This window comes from Hypanus sabinus, chromosome 9 (assembly GCF_030144855.1).
Source record: "Hypanus sabinus isolate sHypSab1 chromosome 9, sHypSab1.hap1, whole genome shotgun sequence".
In the NCBI taxonomy this organism is placed as follows: domain Eukaryota; kingdom Metazoa; phylum Chordata; class Chondrichthyes; order Myliobatiformes; family Dasyatidae; genus Hypanus; species Hypanus sabinus.
This window is the reverse complement of record NC_082714.1, coordinates 23,156,445-23,175,196: the sequence shown is the minus strand read 5'-3', so window position 1 is coordinate 23,175,196 and position 18,752 is coordinate 23,156,445. Positions and strand designations below refer to the sequence as shown.

Sequence of the window (18,752 nt, the reverse complement as noted above, 5' to 3'; positions counted from 1 at the left end):
AACACAGATACATTAGCAAAGGCCTGTAGCACCAGGGTAATTCATATTTTAATTCATGCATAACATTACTGCCTTAACATATTACAAAATCCCATAGCATTGAAAAAGTTGACATTTGTGATGCGTGCCACAGTAAAATCTGGAGTTGTGATCAGCAGCCAAGTACACCACAAATATTTAGCATTCTTCTGTGGCAAAACACTGTCCAGCAGATTGTCTACCTGACTGTCATAAACAGTTATGACAAAGACAAGGGAAAAATGATTCCTACGGAAAATTTCAGCAGCCTGTATGTTATAGCAGCCAATCTATTATATTCAATGCTGACCAGTCCAACCATATAATGCAAGCATCCTTACCACTGGCAGAAAAACTATTAATTACTTGTATTCCAGCAGTGTGGTAAACTATGATAAAATTATGGATTAAGATTAACAATATTTTACCTTATTTCTCTGGAACTTGTATCAATAGAATTTTTAACTTGAGCTACAAGAATTAATGCCCCGAGAACACATGCACAGAAGAGGTTTTGTGTACACAAACTAATTATTTTATTGACAAGTAATAGTAATAAATATCAAATGTTGAGTCCTATTTATTGATCTTTTAATATTATGGACATCTGGCATTTTATCTTTACAATCATTAGTTTATATTCATGATGAAACAGGTTGGCTGAATTAACTACAATATAGCATACAGAAAATAAAACAGATGTATAAAGTCCTAGTTCTATGGCAGGCAAAATTATATAACCACTGAACAAGTTCCTAAAAACTATAGTTTGCATTTTTATGATCACAGTGAATAAAGAATTTTTTAAATGGTAGAGCAGCACAGGTGATGCAACCAAATCTGCTCAACTTCAAATACAAGACCATCAAAAAAAACTTTGGCAAAAAAAAATGAAATGGTGAACTTAGCAAACATTTTATTATAATGTTGCTTCACATGAGTTCTTCTAATTCATACCATTTTAGTTTCATCTTTAACAATTATTAAATGAACATAATATTCTATTTACTATGAGGCCATGAACCTCCTGTGATATATTTAGCATAATACATCTAAGAAACTGGTCTAAATCCACTGTGTAATTTATCCTCATGATAGTAACGCTGTCAGATTGTTAAACAATTTCCTTCTTTAAAGCCAGTATTGCAAAGGTGATCAGAACAGGAGTTCACAAACTTTTATATGCCATAGACTCTGAGTTGGGAACACCTTTCTTAGAAATACCGTGGTATCTTTTTCTTCTGGTTCTCAATGGTCAAATTCATCATAGCAATCCGTGCATTGTTTGGGTGTACATGTGAAGACAGGCTACATTAAAAAGATTTTGAAGTATCACTCACATGAAGCTGTAACAGTGTTTAACTCTTATCAATCACCAATTATTGACAGATGAGAGAAAGGTCTTTCAGAAACTACCAACCACTTCTCTAATATTTATGTCCCCTAATTTGTAGCAATAAAGGAATGGAGTATCTTTAGACCCTGACTTGTCAACAAGTTTGATAACTGGATCAATTGCAATAGTCCAGATGCAGATTACCTTTTCATCCTATATCATGAAAAAGCTTGTGATGTCGATCATCACCCAACAAAGAACTGATTGTGCTTTGATGTTTGTTTGTGTCATATTAGATGCTTCTCACTAGAGGAAAAAGCACCATCCAGTATTGCAGTCCATATTCACAGCAGCAACATTTTCAGGTACAAAATATGGAAATGCTGGAAACTAAGTTTAAAAAAGTAGTAGAAATGCATATCAATGAAAGATAGTTTAATACTTCAATTCTAAAATCATCTAAAGGATTAATATTTTTCTTCCGAAGTTTCAATTGGATCCAACATGAGGGAACAATTTTAAAATAATTAATTTCAGAAGAACTTGCATAGAAAGAATGAAAAACTCAGTGGTGCATAGGTCTGTTGCAATCAATGTGGATACTATAACAATGAAGTTTCAGTACCGATGGGCTTGTTCCTGAGCGATCCTTTTTTTTAAAAAAAGGACTGGTTTATTCATATATCCAGTCATCAGCATAATCATTCCAGCAAACCAGCTCCTCGGGGTGGAACCAGAGGGCGATTTCACGGATGGCACTCTCCACTGAATCACTGCCATGGATTACATTCCTGCATCACACCAAAATAAATAAGTTAGATTAAATACCTGAGATTCAAGTTATAATATTACATCATAGCGGCATTATGAAAACATCTGTATCTAAGAAAACAAACCTTCATTTCCTGCTTCTGCATTTAAAACTTATTTCCCTTTAAATGTTCTGAAAAATTCAATTACACACTTTCTCAGCCACATTTAGAAAGTTGGATATTGATCAAATGGACTTTGAGCTTGTACACCATTACTTCACCTTACCTCTGCTGGAGAAAATTTTCTACTGTAAGATTATCAAACTAGTATGACATTTGAAATTAATGGAGCCTTTTTTTCCCCCCATAAAAGCTGCAGCTTTTATTATTATTATTATTAAATTTTTGTACTCTACTACATACCAAAATAATTTTATTCTTTAAAAGGCCCTTCTGTGCACATCTGGCTCCTGATATGTGGCAAGAATCCTAAGAGAAATTTTGCTACTACCATTTACCATCACTGCTGTGTGGGAGGTTAAGAGTTTCCTGTGTGAACGTAGAACCTCAGACTTCCTCAAAACATATCACCTACAGTTTCCCAGTTGCACTGTTCATAGTTTCCATTGGAGGAAATTCCTCAGCATCTGTGTTGGATAATTTGCCTCTGAACTTGCAGCGGATTAAATCTGGCATATGCAGCAAACCAGTTTTCAATCAAGATGAACAGCGGGTACAATTTACACAGAATTTAGTTGAATTACATAATTAATTGAATTTTTAGTATTAAACTTTTAAAAAATATAATAATTAGAAATTGTCAGTATAATTTTTTCATCATTTTTGAATGTTTGGATAATTATACAGGCGTTTGGTATTCACAATTACTTTCACAGTTTTAGCAGACATTGAACCTGGTAATGGCTGAAAAAGCAATTAAGGGACAGAGCATAGCCGGTGAACAGAAAGGCACTTTGCTCGTTTCTGCCAATTAGTTGGCAGTGAGCTCAGCTATAGGGGTTATGCCTATTCTCCAGCTAAGAATAGGTTTAATGGACAGAGAAGTGAAGTACACAGACAGCGTAACTGAGAGATATAGGGCATTAATAATTTAGACAATAAGACACAGGAGCAGAATTAGGCCATTCATGAGCCTGCTCTGCCAATCCATCCTGGCTGATCTCGGATCCCACTCATCTCATACACCTGTCTCAACATATCATTTGATGCCTTGACCAATCAGGAAACTATCAACTCTGCTTTAAATATACTCATGGACTTGGCCTCCACCACAGTCTGTGGCAGAGCATTCCACAGATTCACAACTCTCTGGCTAAAAAAAAATTCCTCCTTACCTCTAAGATGTCACCCCTCAATTTTGAGACTGTGCCCTCTAGTTCTGGATAACCTACCATAGGAAACATCCTCTCCACATCCACCTTATCTAGTCTTTTCAACATTCTTAGGTTTCAATGAGATCCCCCTGCATTCTTCTAAATTCCAGTGAGTACAGGCCAAAAGCTCCTCATATATTGACCCCTTCATTCCCAGAATTATCTTCGCGAACCCCCTCTGGACTCTCTCCAATGACAACACATCCTTTCTGAGATACGGGGCCCAAAACTGTTGACGCTACTCTTAAGTGCAGCCTGACTAGTGTCTTATAAAGCCTCAGTATTATCTCCTTGATTTTATATTCTAATCCTCTTGAAATAAATCCCAACATTCCATTTGCTGCCTTTACCACAGACTCAACCTGTAAATTAACCTTCTGAGAGTCTTGCACGAGGACTCATAAGTCCCTCTGCACCTCTGATGTTTGAATTTTCTCCCCATTTACAGAGGCATGCAAAGGTTTGGGCACCCCTGGTCAAAATTTCTGTTACTGTGAATAGTTAAGTGAGTAAAAGATTAACTGATCTCCAAGTCATAAAGGTGAAACATTCTTTTAAAAATTTTAGTGTATTATTTTTGTTTTGTACAATCTTAAGAGTGGAAAAGAAAGGAAAGGAGCACCATTCAAAAGTTTGGGCACCCCAAGAGATCTGAGCTCTCAGATAACTTTTACCAAGGTCTCAGACCTTAATTAGCTTGTTAGGGCTATGGCTTGTTCACAGTCATTGTTAGGAAAGGCCAGGTGATGCAAATTTCAAAGCTTTATAAATACCCTGACTCCTCAAACCTTGTCCCAACAATCAGCAGCCATGGGCTCCTCTAAGCAGCTGCCTAGCACTCTGAAAAGTAAAATAAATGATGCCCACAAAGCAGGAGAAGGCTATAAGAAGATAGCAAAGTGTTTTCAGGTAGCCATTTCCTCAGTTTGTAATGTAATTAAGAAATGGCAGTTAACAGGAATGGTGGTGGTCAAGTTGAGGTCTGGAAGACCAAGAAAACTGCTTGTAGGATTCCTAGAAAGGCAAATCAAAACCCCTGTTTGACTGCAAAAGACCTGCAGGAAGATTTAGCAGACTCTGGAGTGGTGGTACACTGTTCTACTGTGCAGCAACACCTGCACAAATATGACCTTCATGGAAGAGTCATCAGAAGAAAACATTTCCTGCGTCCTCACCACAAAATTCAGTGACAGAAGTTTGCAAAGGAACATCTAAACAAGCCTGGTGTATTTTGGAAACAAGTCCTGTGGACTGATGAAGTTAAAATAGAACTTTTTGGCCGCAATGAGCAAAGGTATGTTTGGAGAAAAAAGGATACAGAATTTCATAAAAAGCCCAGGGGTGGATTGATCATGCTTTGGGCTTGTGTTGCAGCCAGTGGTACGGGGAATATTTCACTGGTAGAGGGAAGAATGAATTCAATTAAATACCAGCAAATTCTGGAAGTAAACATCACACTGTTCGTAAAAAAACTGAAAATGAAAAGAGGATGGCTTCTACAACAGGATGATGATCCTAAACACACTCAAAATCCACAATGGACTACCTCAAGAGGCGCAAGCTGAAGGTTTTGCCATGCCCTCACAGTCCACCGACCTAAACATTATCGAAAATCTGTGGATAGACCTCAAAAGAGCATGCAAGATGGTCCAAGAACCTCACAGAACTAGAAGCCTTTTGTAAGGAAGAATTGAAAAACACTTAGCTGGCTACAGAAAGCATTTACAAGCTGTGAAACTTGCCAAAGGGAGTGTTACTAAGTGCTGACCATGCAGGGTGCCCAAACTTTTGCTTCTGGCCCTTTTCCTTTTTTGGTAAAAGATGGAAATAACAAAAGTAATCTTGCTTAAGATACTAAAGAAACATGTCATCTTTAACTTTATGCCTTTTGGAAATCAGGTAATCTTTTACTTGCTTAGCTATTCATAGTAACAGAAATTTTGACCAGGGGTGCCCAAACCTTTGCATGCCACTGTAGATAATAGTGTTCACTATTGTTCCTTTGACCAAATGCATCCTTTTTCTCTTCAGCAACCTCTCTTAGGACTCTGGGGTGTAGTCCATCTGGTCCAGGTGACTTATCCACCTTAAGACCTTTGAGTTTGCCCAGCACTTCTTTCCTTTGTAATAGGAATGGCACTCACTCCCACTCCCTGACACTCATGGACCTCTGGCACACTTCTAGTGTCTTCCACAGTGAAAACTGATGCAAAGTACTCATTAAGTTCATCTGCCATTTCCTTGACCCCCATTACTAACTCACCAGCATCACTTTCCAGTGGTCCAATATCAACTCTCACCTCCCTTTTACTCTTTATATAACTGAAAAAGCTTTTGGTATTTTCCTTTATAAATAACACTGGCTAGTCTGCCTTCATATTTCATCTCTTTCCTTCTTATAGCTTTTTTAGTTACTTTTCTTTGAATTTTAAAAGCTTCCCAATCATCCAACTTCCCATTCACTTATACGACTTTTCCTTAGCTTCTATGCAGTTCTTAAATTGTCAGCTATGGTTGCCCACCCCTGCTATTTGAGAACTACTTCTTCTGTGGGACATATCTACCCTGCACCTTGTGAACTATTCCCAGAACCTTCAGCCACCTCTGCTGTCATCCCCACCAGTATCCTCCTCCAAACCACCTGAGCAAGCTCCTCTCTAATGCCTAATTCCGTTTATTCCATTGCCAAAACTGATATATCTGACTTGTACCTCTCCCTCTCAAACTGCAGTATGAATTCAATCATATTATGATCACTGCCTGCTAAGGATTCCTTTATGTTAAGCTCCCTAATAAGATCTGGGTTATTATACGATATTGAAGTCCCCTATTACAATTGTGACATTACCCTTATTACATGCCTTTTCCTGCTCCCTTTGCAATCTCAACCCCACATCTGGGCTACTATTTGGAGGCCTATATATGACTCCCACTATGATTTTTCCACCCTTGCAGTTTCTTAACTCATCCACAAAGATTCAACATTCTCTGAGCCTACTGTCACCTCTTTCTAAAGATGTAATTCCATCTTTTACTGCCTATGCCTTCCTGCCTGTCCTTTCGATACAAAATATATCCTTTGATGTGAAGCTCCCAACTATGGCCTTTCAGCCATGACTCAGTATGCTCACAAATGTCATACTAGCCGATCTCTAATAAGGTTCATCCACCTTATTCCAAATGCTATGCGCATTTAAATGCATTACCTTCAGTCCTACATTCTTCACTCTTTTGCATTTTGCCTCTGCGGTACAATTTAACTCTTTGCTCCGTCAGCATTTGTACCCATTCATTGGCTTATCCTTCTTTACATTCAGAGTACACCCATCATCAACTTGTAAACCTGCTGTCTCATCCTCAGCTTTATCATACTGGTTCCCATCCCCCCCGTCTTATTAGGTTTTAAACCACTCCCAAAAGCTCTTGTAAACCTGCCTGCAGGATATTGGTCCTCCTTGGATTTAAGTGCAACCCGTTCCTTTTGTACAGGTCACATCTGCCCCAGAAGAGGTCCCAATTATAAAGAAATCTGAATCCCTACCCCCCGCTCCAATTTTTCAGCCACACATTTATCTGCCACCTCATTCTATTCCTATCCTCACCTCGAGTGGCAGAGGCATCAATCTTGAGATTACTACCCTTGAGGTCTTGCTTCTCAGCTTCCTTGTACTCTGTTTTCAGGACCTCCTCCCTTTTTCTACCTATGTTATTGGTACCAATATGTACTATGACTTCTTACTGCTCACCCTTCATTTTCAGGATATTGTGGACATGTTCAGAAGCATCACGGACCCTGGCACCTGGGAGGCAAGCTACCATCTGTGTTTCTTTTTTATGTCCTCAAAATCTCTTATCTGTCCCCCTAACTATACAGTCCCCTATTATTGCTGCTGTCCTCTTCGGTTCCCTACCATTCTGAGCCACAGGGCCAGACTCAGTGTCAGAGGTCCAGCTGCTGTTGTTTTCCCTAGGTAGGTTCCCTCCACCCACCCATGAACAGTACTCAAAATGGAGTACTTATTGATGAAGGGGATGGCCACAGAGGTACTCTCTATATCTGACGCTCTCCCTTCCCTCTCCTGACAGTCACCCATTTATGTCTCCTGTAGTCTTGGGGTGACTACCTCCCTGTAGCTCCTGTCTATCAGCTCTTCACTTTCTCTAACAAGACAAAGGTTATTGAGGTGTAGCTCGAGTTCCTTAACACAGTCTCTAAAGAGCTGTACGTCGATGCACCTGGTGCAAATGTGACCATCGGAGAGGCTGGCAGTGTCCCGGAAATCCCAGATCTGACACCCAGAACAGAACATTGGCCATGTAGACATACTCCCTATTGTCTCAAGAGTTAAATAAGAAGGAAGGAATGAACTTAACTTGCCTCCGCCTGTTGAGCCAAAGCCTTACCAATCTGACTCAAACCACTCCGCTAGACTGTATTGGAGTATAAAAATATTATGGAGTATAAAACTTGTATCATTTGCTGTGTAACCAAAACTATGTAGTCAGTTTGCTATGCATGTACTCAATTTAGTAGAATGAAATCTTAGGAATGTAGAAGACAATGGTGTGTTAATGAGAGGTAGCTAAAGAAATGTAGATTAGAACATTGCTCAGTTCTGAGTTTATTATTTGCTATGCATGTACCCAATTTGATAGGAAACTGAAGTCTTAAAAATGTAGAAGACAATGGTATGTTAATGAGAGGTCGCTAAGAGATGTAGATTAGAACATGATTAAGCCAATTGATAGGAACAATAGGGACATGATGTACATGTAATACGCAACTATAGATCGATTACATATGCTAATGCAACTGGACCAGGAGATTGCTATAAAAAATGCCGTGTCCGAGGATGGGTGGGCAATCAGCGACTAGCTCAATGACTGTCTCAGCTTTGATTTGCAAATTAAAGTTTAACCCTTCTTGAAGAATCTTCTGCGTCTCCTAGTCATTTGTGAGGCACGAAAAACCACGACAACTGTACCCCTCTTTTATGGAGACTGGGTTTTTTAAAGGACTTGCATGGGAATACTTCTGCGTCTGTGCAGTACTCCAATCAAATTTGTTGCAGAAACTGCTCCCATTGCATCATACAATATGTTTCTTGTTAAATAATTGCTAACTTACTTTTAAAGAGCAACTCACAAAGATAATACTATTTAACAAAGAATTACCTGTTTTAGACTAAAGTCAATCTTTAAAGCCAAACATATGAGTACCCACCTGCTTACTTCAACACAGAAGTCTCCTCTAATGGTACCTGGCGCAGAATCTGCAGGATTAGTTTCTCCTAACATAGCCCGAGTGGTTTTAACAATATCCAGTCCTTGCCATACCTGAAATGTCAAGGATATAATGTTTGGTATCAATACCATAAGACCATATATAGAGGAGAAGTGGGCCATTTGGCCCATCGAGTCTGCTGCGGCATTCAATCATGGCTGATCCAATTCTTCCAGTCATCCCTTCTCCTCATACCCTTTGATGTCCTGGCTAATCAAGAACCTATCTGTCTCTGCCTTAAATGCAACCAATGACTTGGCCGGCACAACCGCTCATGGCAACAAATTTCGCAGACTTACCACCCTCTGACTAAAGTAATTTCTCCACAGCTCTGTTCTAAATGGACGTCCTTCAGTCCTGACCTCCCCTGCCATGAGAAATAACTTTGCCATATCTAATCTGTTCAGGCCTTTTAACATTCGGAATGTTCCTATGAGATACCCCCTTCCCATCATTCTCCTGAACTCCAGGGAATACAGCCCAAGAGCTGCCAGACGTTCCTCATATGGTAACCCTTTTATTCCTGGAATCATTCTCGTGAATCTTCTCTGACTCCCCTCCTATGTCAGGAGATTAGTGTGCAAACTTAAAAGCACACGGTACTGGGGGTATGGTATTGATGTGGATAAAGAATTGGTTGGCAGATAGGAAGCAAAGAGTGGGAATAAATGGGACCTTTACAGAATGGCAGGCAGTGACTAATGGGGTACCACAAGGCTCAGTGCTGGGACCGCAGTTGTTTACAATATATATTAACGATTTAGACAAGGGAATTAAATGCAGCATCTCTAAGTTTGTGGATGACACGAAGCTGGGCGGCAGTGTTAGCTGTGAGGAGGATGCTAAGAGGATGCAGGGTGACTTGGATAGGTTAGGTGAGTGGGCAAATTCATGGCAGATGCAATTTAATGTGGATAAATGTGAGGTTATCCACTTTGGTGGCAAGAACAGGAAAGTAAATTATTATCTGAATGGTGGCCGATTAGGAAAAGGAGAGGTGCAATGAGACCTGGGTGTCATTGTATACCAGTCATTGAAAGTGGGCATGCAGGTACAGCAGGCGGTGAGAAAGGCGAATGGTATGTTGGCATTCATAGCAAGAAGATTCGAGTACAGGAGCAGGGAGGTTCTACTGCAGTTGTACAAGGCCTTGGTGAGACCACACCTGGAGTATCGTGTGCAGATTTGGTCCCCTAATCTGAGGAAAGACATTCTTGCCATAGAGGGAGTACAAAGAAGGTTCACCAGATTGATTCCTAGGACGGCAGGACTTTCACATGAAGAAAGACTGGATCGACTACGATTATACTCGCTGGAATTTAGAAGATTGAGGGGGTTATCTTAATGAAACGTATAACATTCTAAAGGGATTGGACAGGCTAGATGCAGGAAGATTGTTCCCAATGTTGGGGAAGTCCAGAACAAGGGGTCACAGTTTAAGGATAAAGGGGAAGCCTTTTAGGACCGAGATGAGGAAAAACTTCTTCATACACAGTGGTGAATCTGTGGAATTCTCTGCTACAGGAAACATTTGAGGCCAGTTCATTGGCTATATCTAAGAGTGAATTAGATATGGCCCTTGTGGCTAAAGGGATCAAGGGGTATGGAGAGAAAGCAGGTACAGGGTTCTGAGTTGGATGATCAGCCATTATCATACTGAATGGCAGTGCAGGCTCTAAGGGCCAAATGGCCTACTCCTGCACCTACTTTCTATGTTCCTATCCTTTCTAAAATAAGGAGCCAAAAACTGCACACAATTCGCCAAGTGTGGTCTCACAAGTGCCTTATAGAGCCTCTACATCATATCCCTGCTCTTATATTCTATATTTCTAGAAATGAATGCCAACATCGCATTCACCTTCTTCACCACCAACTCAACCTGTAGGTTAACCTTTAGGGTATCCTGCATAAGAGTTCCCAAGTCCCCTTGCACCACGATTTTAAATTCTCTCCCCATTTAAATAATAGTCTGCCATTTATTTCTTCCACCAACGTGCATGACCATACACTTTCCAACATTGTATTTCATTTGCCACTTCTTTGCACATTCCCCTAAACTATCTAAGTCTCTGCAGGCTTTGTTTCCTCAACGCTATCTGGTCCTCTACCTACTTAGCCACAAATCCATTAATACCATAGTCCAAGTCATTGACGTACATTATAAAAAGCAGCAGTCCCAACATTGACCCCTCTGGAATTCCAGTGGTAACCAGCAGCCAGCCAGAATAGGATACCCTTATCCCCACTCTCTGCTTTCTGCCAATCAACCAATGCTCCACCCATGCTAGTAATTTCCCTGTAATTCCGTGGGCTCTTATCTTGCTAAGCAGCCTCATGTGTGGCACCTTGTCAAAGGCCTTCTGAAAATCCAAGTACACCACATCCACTGTATCTCCTTTGTCTACCCTGGTTGAAATGTCCTCAAAAAATTGCAGTAGGTTAGTCAGGCAGGATTTTCCTTTCAAGGAACCACGCTGGCTTTGGCCTATCTTGTCATGTGCCTCTAGGTGCTCCGTAATCTCATCCCTAACAATCGATTCCAACAACTTCCCAATCACTGATGTCAGGTTAACAGGTCTATAGTTTCCTTTCTGCTGCCTCCCACCCGTCTTAAATAGCGGAGTAACATTTGCAATTTTCCAGTCATCGGGTATGATACCAGAAATCTATCGATTCTTGAAAGATCATTGTTAATGCATCTGCAATCTCTCCAGCTACTTCCTTCAGGACCCGAGTGTACATCCCATCATGTCCAGGAGATTTATCCACTATCAGACCATTAAGCTTCCTGAGCACCTTCTCAGTCGTAATTTTCACTGCACAAACTTCACTTCACTGACACTCTTAAATGTCCGGCATACTGCAGATGTCTTCCACTGTGAAGCCTGATGCAAAAACGCATTCAGTCCCTCTGCCATCTCTGCGTCTCTCATTACAATATCTTCAGTGTCATTTTCTATTTGTCCTATATCTACCCTCAAGTATCTTTTACCCTTTATATACTTTTAAAAAAATCTTCTAGTATCTTCTTTGATGTTACTTGCCAGCTTTGTAGAATAAAGAAAATGACATTTTAATCAAAAAGTAGCCATACCCAGATATTCTTTCATTGTGGTGATTCAGAGGAATAAAAGCAAAATACTGTTAATACTTCACGAAGAAACAGGCTTTGAGAAGATTGGAAACACTAACACTTCTCTCCATAAATGCTGACTATTTCTAACATACTGTTATTTCAAATTTCAAACATTTACAGAATTTTGCCTAGCTTTAGTAATTCTGCAATTCCTGGAGATGTTTATGATGACTGGTGCACTTATTTTTTTGAAAATGGATTCCAAAGAGGTATTCAGGTTTGTAGATGAACATAACTATGGCACAAAGTATTACACCCTGTGACTTTATTTGGGTTCAATACAGATGATTGGTTCCGAAATAACAAAATTATTAAAGTCATCGTGTACAAATAGAGGTCAAACCACAATGAGCAGCTGCTACTGCATCCACAATTTCTTCACAATCTTTGCTTTTTAATCCCTTAACAGATGCTCAAGATTTGAATAATCCATTGTTTAATAGTGAATCTAGATAGTGAATATCATTAAACTGTTGACTTATCGAAGATATCATACACAGAAAATCTTCTCTTCACCTATTCTCTCACCAATGTACTTTATATGTTTGAACTATTGGATTGGGTCAAGAATTTTGGTTGATATTCTTTCTTCCAGTTCAAACATGTTGACTTGAGTAATTAGTCCTTTTTAAATATAAGTCACAATCCAAATGTGCCGATTAGGTAACTCAACAGCACTCATCAATTATTTATTTAATGTATTTGAAATTTGGGTTTATACACTCAGACCCCGCTTACGCTGAGGATGCATTCCTCGGAGGTGAAGCGCTACGTAAATCAGCGCTACGCGGGGTCATTATAACATTACGTAAAAGGACCTGTGTATCTGATTAAAAATCAAACCTGAGATATATAGTTTTCTGTATACAAAGTAATTTGTGGGGTAACAAACATGCAAATAGGCTGAACCTGTACATCAGTGAAGCAGCAACACCACTGCAGCAGCAGCAGCAGAGGGAAGTGTGTGGTGGTTCCATATTAGAGGAGGAACCAGGCTGTGTGTCCTCCTAAATTTGGCTGCTTCTTTAAGTAGGCATCGAGATTTGACTGCCTTTTCTTAAGTTTCCTCTCATGAAGCAGTTCTCAGCAGCAGGAAATCATTTCGAGAACACCTCGCTTTGCCTTATTGCTTCGCTCCCAGTCGGGGTCATTATCGATGAACTGATCCATGACTTATGTGATCACATGGTGATACTAGTGCTGAGAAATCATCGGTGTTTCCTCTTCTCCATCCGTGTCCTTAGATTCACTCAGGATATGTTCCTCTGCCAATATTTGAAACTCTTCTTTATTAAGGCTTTCACCATGAGAATGCAGTAACTCTTTAACATTGCCATCATTAACGTCCTCTAATTCTGCTTCACTGGCCAGTTCAACTATGTTTTGGATGACTGGTTCTGCTTGAAATCCTAGGATGTCATTGCATGCTTCTGGCCATGGCTTCTTCCACATTCAGTTCATACAGTTTGAAGTTACTTCTTCTTAGGCTGCTCTGATATTGTCTACAGCTTTCATGATGCTGTGGTTTTTCCAAAATTGCGTAATGGATAGTTTGTCTTGACCTTTTGTTTCCTCTACAAGTTTCTTGAATGTGTGATGAAGATGCAACATTACTCCTTAATCTACTGGTTGGAGTAATGAAGTGGTGTTGGGTGGAAGGTAAACCACTTCTACAAGAATGCATGTCCAAAACGTGTTAAAATTCTCAGGGTGGCCTGGGGCATTATCAAGCACCAAGAATGCTTTAGGTTCAGGGTTATGTTCCTCACAATACTGCTTCACTGCTAGACAAAAATATGAAACAAACCAATTTTGGAAAGCATCAATTGTCACCCAAGCTTTCTTGTTTGATTTCCAAATCACTGGTAGACTTGACTTTAAAATGTTTTTCACTGAGTGATATATACAATCATAGGCTTTAAGTTAAAGCCACCTCCAGCACTGCCTTCTGGCTCAGAGCGTATATAAAGTGCTCTCATTGGCTAATTGAATGTTTACTGTAATGGAGGTTGCTCTTGAGAAGTAACAGCACAATGCAGGGTCTGACTGTAAGTTTTAGCACATGGTCAAAACAAAATACTTGTCTACTGATTCAAAGGGTATTCTTATTCTGAAAGTATGCAAATACCACTTTAACAATGGATATTGATGAAATTATAGTCTTTTTTTAAAAAGCGCAATTATAGCATTTCACTCTATAAAACATTGCAGTATTAAGTTTACCTTGAACTATATCAGTAGGAAATGGAGTTTACCTTAAAATATTTAAAATGTGTGATATTCTTAAGCTACTATTTTATGTGCATGAGGCTATTATCACCACACAAAAAATGCAGTGTAATTAAGTAATAGAACCTGGTTTCAAGAATTTGCTAGCCAGATTATCAATTGGAGGTGATAAAATACCATCTATTCTATCCTCTGGACATTTAAACCAAGATTAACAATACTGATTATTGTGGGCTTCCTAAGAACTCAGAGACAAAAACGGCAACCAGAGAAAAGACAGCCAATTGCTTGTATTACCTTACAATGTTACAGATAGGGTAATACAAGAAGGAGAAAGACATTTTATAAAATAGATTAATGGTTCGTGCTATATATGTAGCTGGTTTAACATACCATGGCCACCACAGGTCCAGAACTCATGAATTTTACAAGTCTATCATAGAATGGCTTCTGCTTAAGTTCGATGTAGTGCTCTTTCAATAACCCTTCAGAGGCCTAAATTTAAAAAAAAAGTACACAATAAATTGTAGCATTTCGCTCTAGAAAACACTGTAGTATTAAGTTTACCTTGAAATAATGTACCAGTATGAAATAAAGTTTACCTTAAAATATTTGAAATGCGTGATATTCTTAAATGACACATCAGAATGAGCAAAACTATAAGAGACAGAGAGCGTGGATAGTCAGAATCTTTTTTTCCCCATTGTAAGGAATCAATGTAAGAGGAAACAAGTTTAAGGAGAGAAGTAGTAGTTAAAAATGTGATTTGAGGGGACTTTTTTTTAAAGCTGTTGGTATCTGGAATATGATGCCAGATGATGTGAAGAAGTCAAATACATATCACTACATTTAAGAGATTTTGACACACACTTACCAGAGACAAAGCAAAATAGGTTACAGACCTAGTGTGCGTAAATGGCATTAGCGCAGCTGGGCAAAAAGGTCGGCTTTAACTTAGTTGTCCTATGTCTGTTTCTGTGCTGTACATCTACAAGACTATCATTATGTCAACAGTTCATCAACTGGAGTCTCTTCAAGTTGTATGCTTTTCTTCCTAGTCTTAGCAAAAGCTGTTACACACTATTACGTGTCCTAAATATATGGCCATGTCTCACAAATGCACTTGGCTTACAAGAGAACATATGGGAATGAATAAACCTACTGATTCTCATGCTTATCTCCTGCCACCGTCTCCTTTAAAAGTTCTATTCTCTTTCCTTTGTCTCTGCTGCATCTGTTCCCATTAAGTGGCTTTCCTTTCCAGAACATCAGAGATGTCCTCCTTCAACGAATGGGGATTCCCTTCCTCCACCATTGGTACAGCCTGCACCTGCAGCTCCTCCATTTCCCAAACATCCACTCTCAACCCATCTTCCTGCTCCCAAACACTGATAGAGTTCCTCTTGTCATTACCTACCACCCCACAAGCCTCTGCATCCAACACATCATCCTCTGCAACTTCCACCATCTCTAAAGGGATCCTACCACCAAACATATCTTTCCCAACCCCTTCTCTCCACAGCTATCACTCCCTCTGTAATTCCCTTGTCCATTCGTCCCTCCCCACTAATCTCCTTCCCAGCACTTACCCTTGCAAGTGGCCAACGTGCTACACCTGCCCATTCACTTCCTCCCTCACCTCCATTCAGGACCCCAAACAGTCCTTCCAAATGAGGCAACACTTCACCTGCAAACACACACAAAAATGTTGGAGGAACTCAGCAGGCCAGGCAGCATCTATGGAAAAAAGTACAGTCAATGTTTCAGGCCGAAACCTCAACTGTACTATTTTCCACAGATGCTGCCTAGCCTGCTGAGTTCATCCACCATTTTGTGTGTGTTGCTCTGGTTTCCACCATCTTCAGATTTTCCCTTGTTTGTGACTTCACCTGCGAACCTGCTGGTGTCGCCTATAGCCTCCAGTACTCCTGATGTGGCCTCTGCTACATTAGTGAGACCCATAGTAAATTGGGGGAACCGCTTCATTGAGCACCTTTGCTCCACCCACCAAAAGTCGAACTTCCTGGTGGGCAAGTATTTTTATTCCAATTCCATTCCCCTTCCGCCATCATCTCCTCTCGTGCCAAGATAAGTCCACCCTCAGGATGGAGGAGCAACACCTTATATTCTGTCTCGGTAGCCTCCAACCTGACGGCATGAATATTGATTTTCTTCTTCCGGTAAACATTTTTTCCCTCCTTCTCCTTTCTTCTATTCCCCACAAAGACCTTTTACCTCTTCTCACCTGCCTATCAGCCCCACCCCTGGGTCCACTCCTCCTTCCCTTTCTCTTATGGACCATTCTCCTTCCATATCAGATTCCTTCTAGCCTTTTATCTTTCCTAGCTACATGGCTTCACCTATCACCTTCTAGCTAGCTTCCTTTCCCTCCCCCCACCTTTTTATTCTAGCCTCTTCCAGTCCTGAAAAGGGTCTCAGCCCGAAAGGCCAACTGTTTATTCATTCATTGATGCTGCCTAACCTTCTGAGTTCGTCCAGCATTTTTTATGTGTTGCAAATGAGAATGAAACATTTAAAGTTCAAAAATAAGAACAGTTCTACCCAGTCTGGTTGGAAACTCTCTAGCTCAACAAGCCTGTCCCTCAGAACACAGACAACGCATCTTACTGCAGCCTCCTAATTAGCCCTTTCTCATGTAGACATAAAAGATTCAAATTATTTGAGTCTCTGAAGGTAAGTTAGGCACATGTATTAAATATTTGTCTAACCCTTTGCAGATGTAACCAAACTATTCTTCATTTAATTCGAGGAACCATAAAATGGTATATGAAGATAAACACTACAACCTATTGTAATCCCTGTATCCCTTTGAAGTATCAATAATTTACCATCTCTATGTGCAATGATACTTCGTACTAATAAAAACAGGCATAAAGCATCATACCTTCATCATTTTCATTCCAATCAGTTTAAATCCTTTCTTCTCAAACCTCCGTATGATTTCTCCAACTAAACGTCGATGAACACCATCTGGCTTGACAGCGATAAAGGTACGCTCATGTATTCCAGTAATCACTAAACAGAAACAGAAAATCCAAAGATATGAAATTAAAGTATCTCAGGAGGTGCTGCCTCAAGAGGGCAACATCTAATATCACCATCTGGGCCATGCCATCTTCAAGGAACTACCAGAGAGCAGAAGGTCCTGAAGCTTGAAGCCCACACCACCAGGTTCAAGAAAAAATACTTCCCTTGAACCAACCAGCAAAACCTAATCACTACAGTTTAACAACACTGTGACCACTTTGCATTCAAGTGGATTTTGCTTTGTTCTTATTGTATTTTCTTGTCAAATTTGTCTAGAGTGTACAGTTTTTCTCATCAAGCCTCAGCATTACATCCTTGCTTTCATATTCTAGATCTCCCGAAATAAATGCTAGCATTGCACTTGCTTTGTTACAAGCATAAACATGGTCATAAAGTAGGGAATACAATAGCTAATTTCTACAAGATAATATCCCACATGATTTACTATGTTAATAGATAATGTTTGATTTGTTTGTTTGAATAGATAACGGGCAGCCATCAATCAGAACATCTCTCCAAACATCTCTGAATCTGAATATCTATCACTGAATCTTTCACAATAAGATAGATGGGGCATCTGAATGATAGTGTCTGACATTTCCCTCAGTAGTGTACCTAAGTGTCAGCTTTAATGCTGTCCTTAAATCACAGGAGGTAGGAGAGCTGTTGACTTAATTTACAAATTTTAGGCTCAGATTGGACATGATAGACAACCACCACCATAAAGCTAGATCATGTATTTCAATGCCATTTATCTTACATAGATAACTGATTTATTGAACTTTGCTGATTATTCATGAGTGCCAAATTGCCCTTGCTAATTAAACAATTAACATTATTGGTCGAATGTGAAGTCAATATAGACCACACCAAGCTGGAAGAACATTGGTGAATTAGGATGGTTTTATGACGATCTAATGATTTTACAGTCACCATTACCAATAGCAGGTTTTTGTTCTAGATTTAATTAATTTAAATGACGCAGGGATCATAAGCGTGACTTAAAGGCGTGCCCAGTGGTTAACAATCTTTCAATATTTTGTTATCCCGTACCCATGAAGAATCAATTTTTCCAATCCATCCAACCCAACAACTTTTGTAGAATTCCAGACTCAGACAGCCCTTTGTGTAAGCGTGAAGTTTCTGACATCATTCCTTCGGTCGTTTAACTCTGATCTTGAGATTAATTCATTCACAGAATAGTGAGTTTAACGTTTATTCATGACACTACCATGGCGTGCAGAACAGATACAATGTCCCAGTCACTCGCTATTATATCCCTCAAGAAGAATTTAGGGCAGACACTGATGTGGCGCCCATTCTCTGCCGAATCCTCCCTCCAGTCCGCCTTGGGCTTGTCCTACCTCCTGTCTATCCCGGCCTGGAAAGCACCCTTATTCCCTCTCTCACCCATCTGGAACATGTAGGCAAACACGGCCAACGCTAAACAGATCATCCTTTCCCCTCACTCGTCCGGCGAACGCCTGGTATCTCGACCCACACTGACAAGGCGGTGGCACCAGCGGAATGGCGCGTTGGCGGGAGCGCGCACGCA

At 40.0% G+C, this 18,752-nt stretch overlaps 1 protein-coding gene across 1 annotated transcript; it reads right to left on the bottom strand.

The window, feature by feature from the left end:
- Positions 1–537: 537 nt before the first annotated feature.
- Positions 538–18,743, bottom strand: nme3 (NME/NM23 nucleoside diphosphate kinase 3). Its single transcript, XM_059979247.1, has 5 exons — positions 18,608–18,743; positions 17,055–17,185; positions 14,543–14,644; positions 8,725–8,837; positions 538–2,145 (listed from the first exon to the last, which is right to left on the bottom strand). The coding sequence occupies exons 1-5, from the start codon at positions 18,651–18,653 to the stop codon at positions 2,028–2,030; spliced, it is 510 nt and encodes a 169-aa protein (XP_059835230.1). The 5' UTR covers positions 18,654–18,743; the 3' UTR covers positions 538–2,027.
- Between the last annotated feature and the right edge of the window lie 9 nt (positions 18,744–18,752).

What these genes read in the sequence shown, in the direction of transcription:
- nme3 (XM_059979247.1), bottom strand. Translation starts at nt 18,653, where the DNA reads ATGATCTGTTTAGCGTTGGCCGTGTTTGCCTACATGTTCCAGATGG. An exon ending in CTGGACCTGTGGTGGCCATG is followed by an intron (nt 8,838 to 14,542) that starts GTATGTTAAACC and finishes TTGACATTTCAG; the next exon opens with GTATGGCAAGGACTGGATAT. An exon ending in TTCTGTGTTGAAGTAAGCAG is followed by an intron (nt 2,146 to 8,724) that starts GTGGGTACTCAT and finishes GGTGTGATGCAG; the next exon opens with GAATGTAATCCATGGCAGTG.